Source organism: Ammospiza nelsoni, chromosome 5 (genome assembly GCF_027579445.1).
Source record: "Ammospiza nelsoni isolate bAmmNel1 chromosome 5, bAmmNel1.pri, whole genome shotgun sequence".
Lineage (NCBI taxonomy): Eukaryota > Metazoa > Chordata > Aves > Passeriformes > Passerellidae > Ammospiza > Ammospiza nelsoni.
Genome location: NC_080637.1, coordinates 12295322 through 12314708, shown reverse-complemented (window position 1 = coordinate 12314708; position 19387 = coordinate 12295322). Strand labels below are relative to the sequence as shown.

General features: G+C 38.5%; 1 protein-coding gene across 5 annotated transcripts in view; it reads right to left on the bottom strand.

The window, feature by feature from the left end:
• MAGI2 (membrane associated guanylate kinase, WW and PDZ domain containing 2) overlaps nucleotides 1–19387 on the bottom strand; it is a 702840-nt gene that overhangs the window by 61363 nt on the left and 622090 nt on the right. For 2 of the 5 annotated variants that reach the window (XM_059471473.1, XM_059471475.1), the window contains 4 exons: nucleotides 11074–11165; nucleotides 4668–4860; nucleotides 3623–3709; nucleotides 1638–1886 (listed from right to left, as the gene is read on the bottom strand). In XM_059471473.1, the coding sequence (XP_059327456.1) occupies nucleotides 1638–1886; nucleotides 3623–3709; nucleotides 4668–4860; nucleotides 11074–11165 (621 nt within the window). Of the gene's footprint in view, nucleotides 1–1637; nucleotides 1887–3622; nucleotides 3710–4667; nucleotides 4861–11073; nucleotides 11166–16425; nucleotides 16468–19387 lie in introns of all 5 variants that reach the window. The other 3 variants (XM_059471474.1, XM_059471476.1, XM_059471477.1) reach the window with 2 other exon arrangements.

Sequence of the window (19387 nt, the reverse complement as noted above, 5' to 3'; positions counted from 1 at the left end):
TTGATTATTTTTTTCTTTTCTGATCTTCTGCAAAACAACTTCCAGTTCTTTGGCTATTATATTCAGTAATGTGAAAACTCAGAGTCCCAAGAGGCTAATTAGCTATGGTTTTGTTACAATATTAATTCCAGCAGTCATGGAGTTTTAAAATTCAGCTGAGGTAGCATGAAAAGCAACTTTTTTAATAACTGCATGATCATGAAATACTGCAAAAAAGTTTTCTGAGGTAACTTGCTATTGTGAGATAAGATTTTCCCAGTATTCTCTTGGCTGCTTTTCAGGTATGAATTTAGAAGAATGGTGTTTGGCCCTGAAGTTGAAATTGTGATTTTATTTCGTCAGGAACCAGTTTCAGGCAAAAAACCAGTTCCTTCAAAACATATTTTAGTGTAGGGAAAGCATTGTACTAGGCTTCAACTTGAAAAATGATAAATCTCCCTTCTTTTGTTTTTTCAGTTGTGGTTAGCATTATTTGGTGGGGCATGTGGATGTCTCTCAGTCGAAAGCCTTCTTTGCTTCCTTCTTCCAGAGGGCTCAGCTCTCAGGGTCAAATGTCATTGGAAAGACCCAAAGGTGCCCCTGTGCCTGCAGCTGCCACTACCTGGGTTTGAGTCTTGTGTAGGTCCTATGTCACTCCTGTCTGATCTCTCCCTGGATGTACCCAGGACAGCTCAAGTGGCACCAGATGTCTATATTAAAGCAATAAAATTGATTCACAGAGAAAATCAGTCTTCTGAACAGAAAGTGAGCTGTAGTTATTAAGGGCAGATCTTGCCGCCGCAGCACTACAGAGTACACAGAGATACACCTATCCCCCATACTCAGCTGTAATTTTGATGCTGTCTTCACCCAGTTAAATCAGCCTCTCATCACCTGCACTTAAGAAGTTCTCCCAACTTCTAGTTGCTCCTGCAGTCCCATAATTGGACAGCTGTTTTCATAGGGTTTGCTGTGCTCTAAGCTTTTTTTCAACTTGCTGAACTTCATCTTGATTTTTAAAAAAGTCTAATTCAGTTGCATGTAGGAGAATAATTTATTCACATAACCCTACTTATAGTGTCTCTTTGAGACACAGTAACTGACAAAATCTACTTTGTGAGTGAATCTTCTATTACTCTGATAGCCAAAGAAATGTGGGAAGCACAGGGCTCCAGAGGACAGAATAACTTTTGGTTTTGTTGAATACAAAACAAGCAGTGCCTCTGAATAAACATTGAATAAACATTGTTTAAACAATGTTTAAACATTCAGTTTAAATCTCTGCTGTGATAAATTATTAGCAGATAGGTTTAAATAAACTATTGGTGTGGAGTGTTGCCCTGATTTTTTTAAGATTTTCTAAGCATTCTTGTAATGAACTTTCTCACACTTTCTGTAAATAACTTATTGTTTTGCATTCCTTCATAGAGGAAGAGAAATTTGATAGACTGTTAGTTTGTCCAGTGTGTGACACTTTCACTGTTACTTTTAGAAAACTGTAAATGTTAGAGTCAGAAAATAAACTTCCCTTTCCTTCACCTTGAAAGCAGCAGTGCGCGCACTTGTGTTGTTCTGTGTCCTATAGCGACAGTGGATTTTTTTAAATTTTATTTGGGGCAAACTTGGAGAGCTATGAACTGAAAAGCTGCTTTACTCACTTATTGTGGAGCCAGACTCAGGCCTGTTGAGGGAGCTGATGATGACGAAGCCGAAGCCCTCGTTCTCCTTGCGGTGGATGACCACGTCGCTGCTCTGCAGGCTGTGCGACGCGCAGCCCTCGGGTGGCGTGGCCGTGCTGCTGGACACGGCGTGGTTGCTGTTGGCATAGGTGGTGTAGTCACTTCTTGGAGAGCTGTGGTGTGTAGACACCGAGCCTGGGCTTCTGCCATTCTCTGGGCAGGGTTCTCCTGCAACATAAATCACACCAGTGTCACAGCCTGACTCGCTCGGTGGCTCTGTGACTTGCAGTACAATTGCTGATGCAATGTGAGTACAGCTGACTGTCTACAGAGCAGACTACCCCAAGTGTTAAACTAGGAGCTGTAATAGATGCAGAGAGACAGGAATCTACACAATTATGCAGAGCATTCAAGGGCAATCAGATAAAGCAAGCATGAACACTGACTGCTACACTAGCTACAAGAAAGTATGAAACTGTGTCTATCTGGACTGCAAAACCATCACCAGGCCCTATTCCCTTGTCTGCTGGTAGATCTGTCATCAAGAGGAAAATGTGACTGTCTAATCCAATAAAAAATTATTTGTGTTTGGATTACAAGAATTTAAGCAGGCAGCTAACAGAGTAATTAGGATTAGCTGCATAATGTTCTTCTTATGAGTTGATTAGCTTGTTCAAAAAATGTTCAAAGAGCAGAGCTGTTATACAATGCAAAATCATCACAAGTAGTTTTTCTTGGGTGTCATGGCAGAAGCAGTGGTCATTTAAAGGTTTGGAGATGCTCTTGTTTGACAAGTTCAAAAGAGCAGAAATGAAAATGGAGTCCATGTACACTTTAGTATTGCTTTACAGTAACAAGATCACGAAACAAGTTAAAGCTTGTGGGATTACACATTTTTTAGTGTGAGCATTTTGGCAATTGAAAACAGTAAATTTACACTTCCAGATGGAAACAAAAAGATTTATACTCTTTGCAGATCTAAATTGTTTACATAAATCAGCATTTATTGACAGTTTTAATACAGAAATTTCAGATAATTGTAAGTATTATGTTTTCTGTTTGGAACAACAAGAGTGGCAGAGTAATTTTACTGAACATGTGAGGAGCTCCCACATATACACATACATCCTAGGTAGAGAGTTTACAAATTAGATTTTCAGTGTGTGTATATATTAATAAAATAAACAGCATCCAAGGACAAGCTGTTGTTTTCTCAGTCAGGTGTGTCCTTTAGTAGTCCTTCTGCAACTATGAAATAAAGTAATTAGAGAGTAGAAAGAGGAAGGAAAACAAACAATTATTATACTCCTGAAGATCTCTAGGAGTTATTGAACTGAATCTGCAACTAAATGCCATAGCCAGTGACAAGAGAGTTCTTATCAGAAAAATTACATTTTGCTCCTGCCTGTGAAAAAAATGGCATTTCAATCCAAAAATCGCATTTTCCTAATCAAATTTTTTTCCAGATCTTGTGACTTGTGATTTTCTGTTTCAGATCTGGGTAAGTATATGTACAAAATGGTAATTCCAGGTGAAGGCTAAGATACGTGTATCAGCTACAGACAGGTAAGGAAAACCTCAGATCCCTCTGTTGTATACATTCATGCTCGTGAGAAATTCCCATGAAATCAATTGCCCTGATGTATTAGCATAGCATTTTTCAGTCATGCCCAACACCAGTTGTTTTAAATTCTTCCACAGAGCTTATGTTGTAACACACCACATTAAAACCCTGTTCAGCTCCCAGAATGCTCAAACATTAACGAGCTACACGCCACGCTCCCTGGTGTGGCACTCTCAAGGCCCAAGAATAACTTCAGGTGTTTTACCAGCTTGCACCAGGATGCCAGAGTGGCGGGTAGAGCCTTTAATATTTAAGAAGCAGCAGGGAAGGCCGGCAGAGCTCTGTGCCAGCCCTGCCCGCGGTGCGTGCGGCGCTGGCGGCGAGGGCTCGGCGTCATTACCTTGGTTATCGGCCATTTTCCTCGCGCTGGGGGAGCTGCGAGGGGGCGTCGCACCAGGCGCGGGGGCCCCTTTCTGGCTGGAGGAGTCTGGAGTCAGTAACAGAAGAAAGTCAGTCCTGCAGGAGCACGGCTGGCAGGGAGCTGCGGTGCCGCAGTGGGAGGGGGACTGCGAAGACGAAGGTGAGTGGGAGGGCGGCTGCTTTGGCACAGGAGCGAAGGGGAACGGCGCAGGCAGTGACAGTGGATCTGGGGCACGGGCAGGCGGAAGACAGGACAGGCTGGGAATGTGGTTTTGCTCATTTCTGGTACCTCAGGCAGGTGTACTCACCAAAAATGTTTTAAAAGTTCTTAAATAGACTTCTTTCCTCAAGTAAGTAATGGTTGTAATGGAAGGTCATCAAATTCTCCCATTAAAGCTTTAATAGATGCTGCCACACGCATTTTTCAAGGTTCTGATGTCTTTCGGCAATTGAGACTGAGTTAGTCTAAACATCTAATTTACTACAAATACTTCATAGTGGTTTAGGTTCATTTTCTGAATATGTCTGCTTGACAGAAGAATCCAGCCCTTGTGCCCTACAGAAGATTTTCAGCCAGCTTGCATTGCAGTTCATTGGGAAATTCCAGATGACATCAGTGAGACCAGAAATGGGCTTTTAACACATATAAGAGTGAAATGAGTTCCTGCCCTAAAACAGTTAACAGTCTTTGAGCCTTTCTCTTATTGACACAGTCAGCTCAAATGTCTTTAACTTAGATGAATGTTTAGTCCCAAAAGTGGACAAAAGGAGACAGCACAGACCAAGACAGCATGGAACAAACCCAGAGCACTTATGATCACCACACCAGTATGTTTCCACTTCTGAAGGAAACAACACGTAGTTGTTTTTGTCAGAGGAACAAGGGACACATATTTACAATAATTCTTTCCTCAAAATGACACAAACATTCACATTGATTTCCTCTATTATTTTAAAACAGCACCGGTTTGTGGTGCCAGCACTGGGATCTGTGTTTCCTTTCACCTTTCCCAGCCTTCACTCACCCGTGGGTAGCACCTTTCTCCTCACAGTAAGGTTCACCTGCCCGTTTCGGGCGGCGTTGTGCATCAGATCAATCACGTATCGGTGGGTTTTGCCGGCCACTGGAATCCCATCCACGTACACCAGCTCATCACCAGGGTGGAGACGGCCATCTCGGTCTGCTGAGCCCATGGCAATCACTGCTCCAATGAGAATCTAGGCAAGAAACAAAATCCTGTCATATATTGCACTGAGACTCCAATTTAGTGAATGAACATTGCAGTGATTTTCTCTTTCTTGTGAAATTAAGCTAGTGATTTAGCACACGTGAAGAGCTCTGTGTGTGTCTGAAAGCTGGGCTTGTCCTCTTGTGGGTATGACTGAAGATGCTTCCTCGTCTTTGGTAAGAAGGTAAGGTGTTTCCTGTCACCATTATATTTTCTGAAAAATCCTCTTTACCCAGGATTTCTCTCCTCGGAAGCTGAGAAGCCTCAGAGAAAAAGGAAAACAATATTATCTCATTTTCTTCTCCTGTGTTTTGCTGCTTTAGAATGTGGTTGGAGATTGGTTATTCAACATGTGAATTGTTTTGACTTAATGACCAATCACACTCAGGCTGTGTTGGACTCTTAAGAGAAAGTCACAAGTTTTTAATTATTGTCTTTTAGCCTTCTGTCTGCATCCTTTCTCTATTCTTTAGTATAGTTTTAGTATAGTATTCTTTATATAATATAATATCATAAAATAATAAATTAGCCTTCTAAGAACATAGAGTCAAATTCATCAATTCCTCCTCCATCCAGGGGACCCCAAAAACACAGTTTCCGACCTGCACAGGAGAGATACACCAGGGAATCCTAATCGGAGTCCTGCTTGATATGTTCAAATCAAGATAATCTGCCTCTAAGGAGTGTTGAGTTTCTATAGACTACATTATAACAAAGACTTAAAAAGATTAATTCCATATAAGGGTCTTTTTATTTAAAATTATCAAGTCTGTGTATTTCTTATCAAAGGTTCTTCACTGCTATGTGATTTAAGCACCTGGAGTCATATACCTGAGGTCAGCAGTGGAAGTGACCCCACTACACAGAGCTGGCTTTGGGACTCTTTAGGGGAAAAGAAGTACTATATTAAATGTTATTACTCTTAATGAATGACTGCTCAGGCAGTGCTTGATTAAAATGGAAAAAAGAGGAAAAAATGTCAGCTTGTTCTGGGCAGATGTGGTTTTCCCAAACTGACTTTTAAATGTAGCTTGTATGGGTCATATAAACTAGCAAAAAATCTGTCCAAAACCTTGTAATGACTTTCTCCACCTTATATGCAGATAATTTCACATAATTTCCTAGAAGAAGATGTATATATTTTCCTTGTGGAATAACTGGTAAAACAGCTGAGATTGATTCAAACAAAACCTGCTCCCTTTGAAAGAATATTAAAGCATTCACAGAGTGTGTTTCAAATTTTCTGTTATCTTTTTCAGTCTGAGAGTGAGCATAAAATGATGGATATGACATGCCATGTGAAAATCTGCTTTTAATAATAAAAGATAAAAGCTATGAAGCATTGCTTTTCATGATGAATTGCAAAGGCTAGATGTGGTAATCACACAGGTGGGCCTGTGGATTTTTGTGGTCTCAGCTGCAGAGTTGCAAGTATCTCAGCATAGTGTTTAAATGAAATCCCCTGTGGAGCCTGGAGAATTTTCCCCAGTTTTTCACCTCCCTTTGGCTTACTTTTGCTTTCAAAACTTAGCAAAGAGAGAACATGATGCAGCTTTTTCCTGCTTTCTGGTGTTCCTGGGATCCTGTTAAGCAGTGCCAGGCTGAGTGGCTAGAGAGGCTGTTTCAGGTTCTCCATCCTGTTCTTCAAATGGTGAAAAAGTAGACCTCAAAGCTTTGGAAAATACTTTGTGCAAAATTCAACCATGAAATATGAATTTATGCTCCTTTACCAGACAGAAGAAAAGCTCTCCAAGGCTACTTTTAGCTAGATATCCACAAAGTATTCTCAAAACATTTGAGAATTAAGCATCTCACATGAGTAAGAATTTCTTCCTAGTTATTTTGAGAAGAGATGGATGATAACCCTCTAAAGATTGGGAGATTGTAAGGATTGGCTTCCTCCTTTGTTGAACATTTGCAGTTTTTTCATAATTTTCTGACAAAATATTAAACAATTTGAGCATCTTTAACCTTTGTAAAAACAAAATGCAGATCATAGCATGGCAGGTCATTGGTACAAAAAGCAAACTAGAAAAACTTTTTGTAGATCTGACTAAGTAATTATTGATGATATTTCACATGTCCACCATGAAATGTGATGTGTTACTCATCTCAGTGTTGGATTCCTAACATAAGCACAGAGTCATACTTTAAACACTTCAGCTAGCTGTGTTTGTCAAGATGATGGCTCCTATATCTATTATTTGGGATATTTAATAGCAAGAATAACTTAATTTCCCTAACTTTTTCATTTTTTGTGTCTGAATTTTTTTCTTATGCAGTATCTGCTTTTGTTTCATGGCTGAGAATCTGCCATAATAGATATCAATTCTACATGTAAAGCACAAATTGGAAAAATAGATATCAGGATTATATTACCTCTGAAATGCAGTTTCATAGTGGCATGAGATGGCTTTGAATGCATAATGAGAAGGATGATGGCATGTAGTAATAAAGAGTGTGTTGCAGAGAAAAAAGAAAAGTTTCTCCTATTGTTTGAAATGAAACAGGACAAATTCTGGGATTAGGATGATTGTGGCAGAGCCTAATCTGAAATTAAAGCCTGTGTCTATTAATTTATACAGGTTAATCTACTTTGATATTGACTTTCTTTGTGATTCTTGGCAATTATCTGAATTTGTATTAGTTTTTCTGAATATAACACAGTAGCTTCACAGGCACATAGCAAAATTTAAGTATATACACATAAAGGGTGATTCACCTAATTTGAAGTGTCAGGGTTGTCTAAATCCAAGCTAATCACCTGAAATCTGTCTAATCACTGTTAAAATAGGACTTCCCAAGGCATGGTCTTATCCTAACATTTTGCTCTATGGCATGGCCTTATCCTAACATTTTGCTCTATGTCTTAGAAATGTAGGAAGATACTTAGAATATATCTTGGCATGGACAATAAAAAGAATACAACATATATATTGAGGACAGTTTTGAGAAAAATCCCAGTTTGTCCATGTTGAAAAGGTAAAACTCTTAGAAAAATTATGTGTGTGTTCCTGGGATTCTGAGTTTGAGCTGCACAAATATATGCAAAATACATCTCCCCTTTGGGACAGCAATTTGCAACTTCAGTAAAGTTCCAATTTATGTGTTTTTGCAATCTTTCAGTAATATTATAATTCACCGTAACAGAGATTATCTCTAATCCTCAAGTTAGTGGGAGATGTGATAAATAGCTGTTGTAGCGCAATATAAGACTTGAGAGCACAACTCACAGTCTTGATATTTGAAATTTCTCAATAAATTTAAGTATTTCCTTTCAAAAGTATTTTTACGCTCACAAATATGGAAAGTGGAGTAGTCCAGCAGCATTTTCTCCTTCTAAGATGCCGGGTATCTGATATAACTAGAAGGAAACTACGCTACAGTCCCTCTATAGTGTCAGCATTATCCTTCTAAAATAATGTTATTTGGATTCTGGTTCTTTGAAAAAGTTATTGCCTTATGCTGAAGAATCCATATTTCTTTTTAGATATCAAACCACGAAGACAAAAGCTTCCTTTTGTTCCGTGTTACCTGACGGCACAGCAGGAGAGCTGAAATAAAAATTTCAAAGCTTCTCGGTTCTTGTTTCATGGGAAAGGCAGGGGTTTGGAGAACAGGCAAAAACTGCTTCTGCTTTTCTGGAGTGAAAGGAATGGGAGGCTGCAGGTGGGCTGTCCGTGGGGGGCAGCGAAGCAGTGGAGGAGAGAGAACAGAGTTAAGAAGTCTTGTATTGTGAATACGAAATAGAGGGACACTAAAAAGAATACATGTGTTGTGTTTATCGGTGTTAAATTTGAGCAGTGAAAACAAGATGGACAACTGCAAGGGAGTGAGAATTGAAAACCTCAGCACTGCCACACTTAATTCTAAGAAAGTTCTTTTTGCCTTGCACAATCCTCAGCTTCAAGTTAGGCTCTTCTTAACTCCTGGGGACTTTGAGAAATGTTTGCAAAGACACGTAAAGCTCATTGGATTGATAAGTCTTGGGGAAAAATGCTTTTGTGTGTGCAAACCATGGAAGAGAGATAGCAACCTTGAGGCTAAGGGCAGGCTGAGAGCAATTGTTCAACAGGACAGTGAAATGTGTTACAGGGTGGTTCACAGAGGGCAGTGGTTTTGGTCCTGCTCTCCAAAAATAGCAAGGTGCTTATCTCTGCCCTTGATACCCAGCTATGGCTCTTTGACTTCACACAGTAAAGTCAGGTCAGTCCTTTGCTGAAGAGACACTAGAAAGAGCTGATCTTCTGTAATACTTCAGTGCATAATGTATGTAGCTGCAGGGCAAAAAGCTTGCTTCAAAATTTCTTTTCTACTGGACTGCTGAGCATCCTGAGAGACTCAAGTCTCTCACAACTCTGGCATGTATTATGGATATGAGTTACCAGAATATCAGATATTCTACACTAATTTTCTCTTAGTCCTTTGGGTTGAAATCATTCAGTTTTATATAAATAATCATCTTTTAGATAAGGCATTTGAGCTGCACTTTTCCCCATGAGATTGTCATAAACCTCCAACAAGTGACTGCTTAATTATCCATTTGTAATGAAAAAAGCACTAAAGGAGACACCAAATATTGCTGTCACCAAATATCACAAAATATTGAGCAGCCCTGTAACCAGAGTCACTTGGTTATTCCTGGGAGATAGGAAATGCCATTAAACATTACTTTCTGGAGCAGGTAGAAGGAGATTTCCAAATCTTCCTAGAACACAGAATGGTTTGGGTTGGAAAGGACATTAAAACTCCTCTAACTCCAATCTCCCTGCCATGCCATGGACGGGGACATCTTCCACTACACTATGTTGCTCAAAGCTCCAACCAGCCTGGTTTTAAAGGTAGCGCCTTTCTAGTGCCATTTCCTAACAATCTGAAAAGATAAAATGGAACATTTCCACTAACACCTCAGAGATTTCCTTTTTGGCCTCACCCAGTATGTGTGCTTTGAGAATTTATACTGGCTGGCCTGTCCAGAAGGGGCATGAAAAATGCTCATTTGGAGAATGTGCAGATGATGGCTCAGTGGCCTCATTTTATGTGCACTGGGCCATGCTCCACAGAAGGAAGTTACACATCAGAGGGGCTTCAGGCATACTGCAAGTGCAGAGGATGAAGCAGTGTTGTCTTGGAGTCCTTCTGAGCAGCTATACTTTACATTTGAAAAACCATTGAAAACACTTATTCTAAACTAGACTCAGTTCCAAAGAGACTTGAAGCATCATTTTTAGAATACACTGCATTCTTTTCTTATTATGGGAGACATCACTAAACTGTTAAGACTTATCAGTACTTTGACAGATATTGACAATTTTAAAATATAAGAGCTTCTTTGTTTTTCAAAGCCATGTGCTGGTTAACCTTAAGACTTGAATGAACAATATACTATTCTGTATTAATTTGAATATGGAATATATAAATTGACTAGGGAATATACAAATCTAATAATTAATTATACATTATCTCAGAAATGTAGTAACACAAGATTCAGACTGCTTAAAATTGTGATAGTAAAGCACTATCATTATTGACTTGAGATTAGTCCTAGCTGTCAGATTATAGATAAACCATTGAGTTTTTTCTGAAAGAGCAGTAATTCTGCCTGCTCTCAAAATTATAGTATTTATTATATTTTATTAGCAAACCATCTATGTTCATTTTGTTATCTGTTATTTGGTTACAGGGGTGCCTCCCTCCTAATGGTATAAAGCTATCATTTTTATGCCTGTTGCCTCACATGATGTTGTCATTTAACCTGGAACATTGACTATCACTCCATGGAAAGGTCTTCTGTTTCTGGAAATAAACTGCATTGTTGACCATGTCATTTAACCACACATGTACATTTTGCATACAAGTTGTCTACTCTGAACATGGTTATGGATAGTCTTACATAATTGGATTTTTGGAACCTTCTGCTTAAACCTGATTTTGAAAAGTCTAGATAAAGAGATGTCAGGTCACACTCTGCAGTAATGGGATGAGTGATGCTTTGTTTCCACCTTAATGCCTTATTCTATCTTAATTCTCAGATGTGAAAAACCTGAGAGTCCTGGGTTTTTTTATGGATGAATAAAAGTAATTTTACTTGTATCCTTATCATGGTGTTCATTTGGGTTCAGTTATGTAGTAACATTTTTCTGACCTTTACACAGATTATAGAATATGGAAGGAAAAGGGAAATCAGGAAGAAATAACTCACAGGCTGCCCAGGCTCATCTCCTCCCAGGATCCTGAAGCCAAACCCAGACTCCATTCTCCGAAGGTGAACATCCAGCTCCTTGTAATCGGGACCTGGTTTAAAGAGAAATCCCATTGAGCAAAGCATTTTGGTCTTATCTTGAGAATTTGCACCAATCCCTCCCACCTTGTGTTCATTGCACATGACTAATGGCATCCTGGCTGGAGCTGGTGGAAACAAATGGGCCACAGACAAGGAGGAGAATTGAAAATGTAGGTGTCTCTCTCTCTCTCTAGGTAGTTATGTTCAGTAGAATACACTAAACCAAACTAGAATACATTCACAGAAGATCAGTATGGAAAAGTCTGTCCAAAATAGTGGTTAAAAATATGTCTTCTTCCTAAAACTGACTGTTTAATGGACTGCTGTTCATCCACTTCTGGTCTTTAATTTGTCTTTCCCTGCAGTTCATTAAATCCTACAAAGAATAAACTGAAATGGGAGACAGAGATACATCAGTCCAACTCACAAAACATGAAAATCATTACAGGCCATCTAAGTTCCAAACACAGATATATATATATGTCTTTTTATGTAATGAAGCTTTTAAGTATTCCACTTCCAGGTAGTACCCTCAATAAGGAGTTTTGATGAAAATTATCATTATAAACCTCTCAGTCTCAGAGTTTAAATTGAAAGCTAACATCATTAACTTGAACTCCTTAATGCTACTCAATTAAAGTCTCAACAGCTTTGTGAATCAATAAGGTTGCATTTCCATATGCCTGCCTAACCTGTCTTTAGACATACATTATGTCCTGTAATATATCAGTTGAGGAATATAGTCTTTTTAAAGTCAGTTTCTCATAAAAGTGTCTTTAGCTTCACTTGAAAGAACACAGTGTTCTGGGATAATAACAATAATAATAATAGAAACTGTAAACATTTGGAGGACTAAGAAGTTGCCTGTTGTCCGTTGTGCCTATTGCTGTCTGCATGCTCAGAGATGCTTTAGGCTCACCACCTAAAGCAGCGATTGACAGGAATGGCATTTGCTATGGATTGCACTCAGGTCTATATATTGTGAACACAAAAGCTTTTGGTCAGTGTCAGCTTGTTGCTGACCCCAACAGAAAAAAGGGATGACAAACTTTATTTCAGCAAACTGCTCATAAGTGTCTCCAGTTGTGCCTTGTTCCCTCAGGATGGGAGGGATTACAGATGGCTGAAATACTTCAGCGGCTCTCACTTACAGATCTCCCCTCAGAGCCATCCGTGGGCACCCAATAAACTGTGGAATTTGGCATGTGCCATGTGTAGTCTGGGATTAAAGCCTGGTTAGTTTCAGTCAGGTATTATTGCAAAGGCAGATACAGAAAGACACGCACTGGCTCTAACTATGACTGTGCAATAAAATCCCCTGTAAACTGCAGCATAGTGCGTTGTTTCAACAATCTGTATTGGTGAACGTGAGAATGAATCACAAATATTTCAATTGGTAAAATAAATGTTTTACCTTTCCCTACCAACTTCCTTCCCATATATTGAGAAGACAAACCCAAACAGCACCAAGAAGCTTATTATACTGACTTTTCCCATTTATTTGATGCGCCTCAACACTAAGGAGCAAATGAATTCTGGGTGTGTATTGTATGTTAGCTTAATGCAAATAATTTAAAAATTGTGAGAGGCAGAGGAATTTCAGAAGAAAGCAGTACTTTATCAGGTTTGCTGTGCCTACAAGGATGGGGCCTAGCACTAGGGAGATGTTTTTGTAGATAGACACAGTGTGATCAGCATTTGAAACCCAGGTTTAACACTCAAAGGCACAGTTCCAGCAGTCTGTCACAACCTGAGCACTGCCTTTGTTGTGTACAAGTGAATGAATATGCACAGCTGGGAATACAATAAGAAAATGTAAGAATGTCAGGTTGTGAAGAATACTTGCTCTGGCAAACTGAGATGAAAACATCGCTCAGATACACTGACAAAGCTGAGCCAAACCAGTGCTGGCAACAGACTCTAAAATAAAGGGCATCGTTTATTTTTCAAAAGATGCTGTTTTTCTACCCCATTTAGAGTGGAATAGATAAGCCAGCTTGACCATGAAAACGTTTAGGTTAAAAATACTGTGTAGGGGCATACTTTTCTAACACAGTTTGGAACCCTTTGGATCAACTGACTGGGCTACAACGCTCCCTCCCAAAGACTTGGAATTCTGTGGAGTCCATTGTCTGCCAACAGTCACTGAAAACCGTTTAAAAAAAAAAAAAAGTGTTCTTTTCAGTCCCACTAAGGAGGCAAAACTGGAAAGGATCTCTGGGTCATCAAGTCTAGCTTCCTGTTATTGCAAACCTCTGCAAGCAAACAGCACAGAGACCTTACCAGCGAAGACACAGGCAAAGAAGACACTGGCAACTGAGCCTTTGTCACTAGGTCACCCACCTTGCAGTAATATCATCATGTCACAGTATCTGCAGTGACTGACTGGTACACAAACCTGTGTGCTGTTTCAGCTTTCATGTTGGGTATGATATGACTGCACTGATCACCTTTCCACTGCTCTGGAGACAGCTACACCACAGATTCCTGAACTGACCTCTCTGAAAGTGGACCTGACTTCTACCCTTGGTTTATGTGCTTAAGTGATTCATGAAATAAGACAGAATACTTATTGAAAGGCTCTCCAGTAACATTAATCTTTCAGTCCAGATTCTTCTAGTAGAATTGCTTAGCTGCTTTCTAGCCATTCATCTTTACATTTCATGCTAGGCATTGTCTTTTCCAGGCTAACATGGAAGTGTTACAATTATAACTGGCATTTTGTAAAATGGAAAGTATAGATTAATTAAGCACATATCACCTGTTCAGTGTAAAAAAATCAGTTGCCAGGTTAGTGCCAAGTTAGTTGGTTGGTTAGACCAACCAACTTTTGCTAAACTCCCTTTGCACAGCTCTTGGTTTATCTCCACATTGGCAGTTTTAGTCTTTGATCAAAAACACGTTCTAAAGCCATGCTGCTGCTGAAATCCTTTTTCTTGTGTTTGAAAGACAGGTAAATTGTTCTCTACTTTGTACTTTTTCACAGGAGCTCATGTTTGATAGATTTTCTAAAAGCCCCTATGATTATGTGGCAGGAGTTTCAATATTCCTGAATATACATTGATTAAGTATTCTATCCCATTTAAATGATTCCATTTCATCTGATATTCCTCTAGTGCTTGCTTCTCCAGGATTCTGGTACTTTTTTGTTCCTCACAAAGGATTTTTAGATAGACTAAATTTTGTGTTTTCTTATGGGAGCAGATTTTCAGTTGATCATACAGAGAAAATTACCTGTACTTACAGAAAATGACACTCCTGAGCCTTGCAATATACTACAAACTATTGGTTAATATAATGTCATTGTGGAAAAATGTATCCTTTTGTTTTCTCTTGCTTACCTAGATTAGCACCTTGTGGTTCATGCCAGGTAAGAAGTATGAACAGGTTTGCAGACAAGCCAATCCTGAATTAAAACTGTCTTTTCCAGTTTGCTTATCCTTCCAGTCAGCTTAATGTACCTCAATGACCTGTCTCCTACCAGTTTTACTGAGAGTTTCATCATAAATTCAATATTTTTGCTCATGTAATATGGGTACCCTCTGCCAGAATGACAATGCTCCCTGTCCTTCCTTGCCTCTCTACACATTTATATTAGAAAAACATCTTTAACTTTGCCTGCTAGTAACTTAAATCTCTTTTTTCTTTATTGTTATACCACTCTGTTTCTTCTTTTTGTGTGAAGGAAAACTTTCTTAACAGTTCATTTGGCCTGGAAGAAAAAAAATCACACCAATTCACTTTGCTAGGCTATAAAACCAGCTGGCTCCCCCATGAATTTGAGAATGGTATTGGACAAGCTGTGATCTGATCATCCCTGCACAGTGAGGAGAGTAAAGAGCATTGGAAAATTCTTTCTGGTTCCTGAATTATGGTGGATTTGCTTTAAATGTAATGGTACCAGAATAGATTGTTACTGAACACTAGTGAGATCTCACAGGTGAGGATGTGATTATCAGCTCCCAGCTACATTTCTGCACTGTATTCAACTAATCTCTGGGTGGACAACACACTGAGATGCATGAGTGCAGTTGTTTCTTAAATGTTGAGAAAATATACACCTGAAAATGCTTAATTAATTTTCTGTGTGAGACAAATTGAACAAGTGGTATGTGATTTTACAGTGATGAACCTGTAAATGTTCAGGATGATCCTGTAAATGTTGATATAAAATTTTTATTAAATCTCTTCTATATTGCAATTAAAGGAAAGATGAAGTGCTTTGCTGTAATAATTTTACAGTCTTTCTGGGTGTATTCAGCTACCTACTGAAAAGAAAAACTAATTTGGACTCCTTTGCTGAAGATGGTGAAGATTTTTTTTTTCATACAAATAATTATAAATTGTGAATTGGGATTGACACAAACCTACAGTAACTTCATCTGAGTTTCAGATGCTCTTGAAAGATGTGAAAAGCTTGAAAACAGCCTCATGGATCTGCTGCTCTGCAATGTAAGTAGCTTTTAAAAAAAGCATACATATTCCCTCTTGATATTTATAGAGAGGAAAGCTGGCAAATAAAAAATTCAGTATGAAAATCATCAAAGAAAAGAAAAAAGAACTGGTGTGCTAACAGAGTAATTCAATGTATGAACCCTACTGTTTTATGCAAAACCCGTCCAATGTTATATTTAATTTAGGCTCTCTGTCCGGCTTGTGTAGGACTAGAAAAACTTTGATAGGATTGTCAGAACAGCCTTTTTTTGGTATGGGATGCCTGTTTTAACTCTTCATTTAGCATGATAATACTGGGAAATCAAATATTGCTTTTTTTAAAAAAAATCCATTGCCATTTTACAAGATCAGTGTTGACTCAAACACCTCAAAAATCTCTTGATTTTGAAAGCTTTTTCTTTTATATTTTTACAGCACAAGATATAAATATGAAAGCAAGAAATTGGTGATAAAGTTAAAACAGAAATAAATTCAGATACAAAAAAAAATTATTTGGCTTACATTTGGGCATGAGCTATAGAGATGCAATTTTATGCTAAAGAGTGAACACTAAAATGAAAGTACACATAAAACACAGTAAAACATAAAAACTGGCTGAGGAAAAAGAAATACCTTTCCTTGCTCAAAATGCAAATCTATTATAAAAAAGTTCGGCATAAGCATTTTATAACCCCACGAAGATCATACACAATAAAATGGTGACTGGGCAGTCAAGACTGTCCATCATCTTGAGAAATGATTAAAAAAAGAGGAATAGCTAAAACATAAAATGGAGGACAACTAGTTTACAGAAAACAAAGGCTGAAGAATACTTGCCAGAGGAATCCGCTCGAAAACCAGTCCTGGGCAGCACTTGTTCTGAATAGGAAAATGGGGAATTAAAGGTGAAATGCATTTCTCAAGTTATTTAAAGATGCAGCATCAATTTCTCTGCTGTGTTTTGAATTACTAAAATGCATTTTCTATTTTTTCTTGAAATTTTATTTTCTCCTCCCCTCCTTCTTTAATTTCCATGTGGTACATGTACATATTCCTGCTAGATTAAGACCTCCCTGGCCATTTCTGTGCAAAGTGAAAAAGATGTTTAGGTGGTAATGTCTCTTTAACACAATGTAGGTTCTGATGAAGATAAAAAACTTATTTTGGTTAAAACTGTTAAAAACAGTGACAATATTTGTGCTTATTCAAGTACAGTAATAAAAGGGGAAGTTTAATGGGTCTGTTTGGATGACTTGACCTCAGATGGCTTGACTCCTGCTTTTATACAACTCCATTGCAAAATGTCTTTTATCATCAAGATGAGGAAGATTTTTCCAGAGTGATGTATGTTGCCAATAAGAACAACGGATTGTAGATTAAAGGAGATGCAGGTGAATCCCTTTAATGTATTTTTATGCAGGTAGTTTCAAAGTATTTGTATTTCACTATATGAAGTGCAGCAATTAACTGTCTTGTTTTCATACAAAACTATTTTGCTTGCATTAGAGGAAGCTAGATGAGTCAATAGCTGAATTCAGTCACGTTTCCTGTGCTAATTTTGAAATTTTCTGAACAAGAATTTCTGTCTTATTATTTTGGCAGCACCCAGAGTGATTTGCAAAACATTCCAAGCCAGAGGTGATTTCTATTGACCTACACACAACAAAAGGGCAAATCAGGTATCCCATTTATATGACTCTAAGCCAGAATATCATACCATACCATACAACAGCCTTTGCAGGACAGTGATGCAAGCTATGAGTATATACCATCTTCCTAAGACAGAAGGGTGTGGTGAGAGACATAACACAGCATTTCCTCTGTGGGAAGCTGTGTAACACTTTGAAAGAGTTTGGACTCAAGCCACCTGCCTTCTGGTGGCTTTAGCCCTTCAGCCCTTCCTAAAGGCAGCATTGGCTGCAATGGCAGCAGCTGAGTGATTCAGAGCTCTCCTGAGATAATACTGAAATGGTTGTCGCAGGGCAAAGGTGTTTTCCAAAAGATAGCTAGCAAGAGATGTCTTAAAAGTCGAGATGTCTTAAAAATTTTTGGTAATTATGTTTAGATAACAGCCTTGACCTATCCAAATCCAGGTCCACTGAATGGGGACATTGGATTTGGTGTTCCTGTTGCATTTGTGTTTACTGTCTGTGTTGAGCTGTGTCATGTGGGCTATGCTGTTTGACTTTATAGGTGGCTGCATGTCTTTGTTTTGACAGATAAAGGAGACAATTCCTTCATGCACTTCAGATTTTGTAGTGATTTGGGATCTTTCCAGTGAGACATGCTATCTAAATGTAAAATGTTGCACCAGCACAGCTCCTGAAAACCAAAACCTTTGAAACTGATGCTGCTCCACTGCAAACTTGGAGAAATGATTTTTTTTACTCACACCCTTTCAAGATTTTAATGGAACTCTTTTAAGAGACAAAACGATTTTACTGTAGAGAAAGCAATTTCATCTTGATAGTCTCAATAAGCTTTTAGGTTTGAAGGTACACAAGCTCTTTTGGTCACTCAGCTAGAATTGCTCTTTGGAGCTGCTGTAAGATCGGTTCATTCTGTTTCCATTTCAGCTTGCAGTCACTCTAATATCACCCAAAACTGGTCTCAAGCAGCAAAGTGAAGGAATCACCACCATTCTCAAACTGTGACCAGTTAGGGAACAACTTGCTCTGTTAAGACAGACAACTATATATTTTAAGTAAGTTAGCAGTGTCCTTTTTTGGGAACTGTTATTTGTGGTCAAAAGTGCCTAGCAATGGTTTCCTTCAAAGCTAATCTCATGAAGTCTGACATTGCTTTTCTTCCTTTGCCTTGTAGAACTTCATGTAGATTCTTACAGTGCTAATTATCATCCTGTAATCAACCATTCAGCACCTAGCATGTATTTTCACTGTAGTTTGGGAATTCACACACATGAAAATTTGAACTGTGCTGAAGATGCTGAAGTTTTTAAATGTCTGATCACCAGAAAGATAAACCCAAGTGCAGATTTGTGGTTTTGGTGACCATAGCAAAGCAATGTTCATATTAGGAAGAATCTGCTGTCAGCAGTATGGGTATCTGTGCAGTACACATAACTGTGATAATGTCACCGACACTTTGTAAAACAAAATATATCCTCTATATAGCTGTGCTCATATGACAAGCAAACAGTTAGCAAAGAATATAAAACTTCAAAGAACTTTTAACACAGAGGAAGGGACTGAGTTAGCACTGTCCCCATCTGTCAAATGCAGAGATAAGTAGTTTTTTTCAAAACTCTGTTCTCAGAGACCCTACAGAAAAGCAACTTCCAACAGAGGACAAAGGACTGCTGTGCCTGGCCCTCAGCTGAGCAGAATGCATGTCATTTGTGCACATCCTGGCGCCTTCCATCTGCTAAGGATAAACTGAGCTGGTAATTTTACCAGAATACTGGGAGACTCTAGTGAGCTTTGTTTTATAGAAATCAGTCAATTAGGTTTATAGGAAACTAACTTTACACAAGGCGATTTGAAACTTTCCATTTATTTATTACTAAATTAATTCTGGCATTCTTCTAAACTTTTAATAGATTCTTTTTAATATGTTAGATATCCTGCCTCTACCTCATAGGAAATGAGGTAGAATGAAAATTTGGAGAGGTTAGGACAAAGAGACAAGCCTACCCAATACTCCACCATGAAGAGGCACTCAAAGTGCTGAAAGATTTAAAATGATTACATAATATTTCTGTATTCTCCCTGTGATGCCTTTTTGGTTAAACATCTTCAGCTGCATTGCCATAAGTAGCTGTAGTCTTTCATGTGAAATA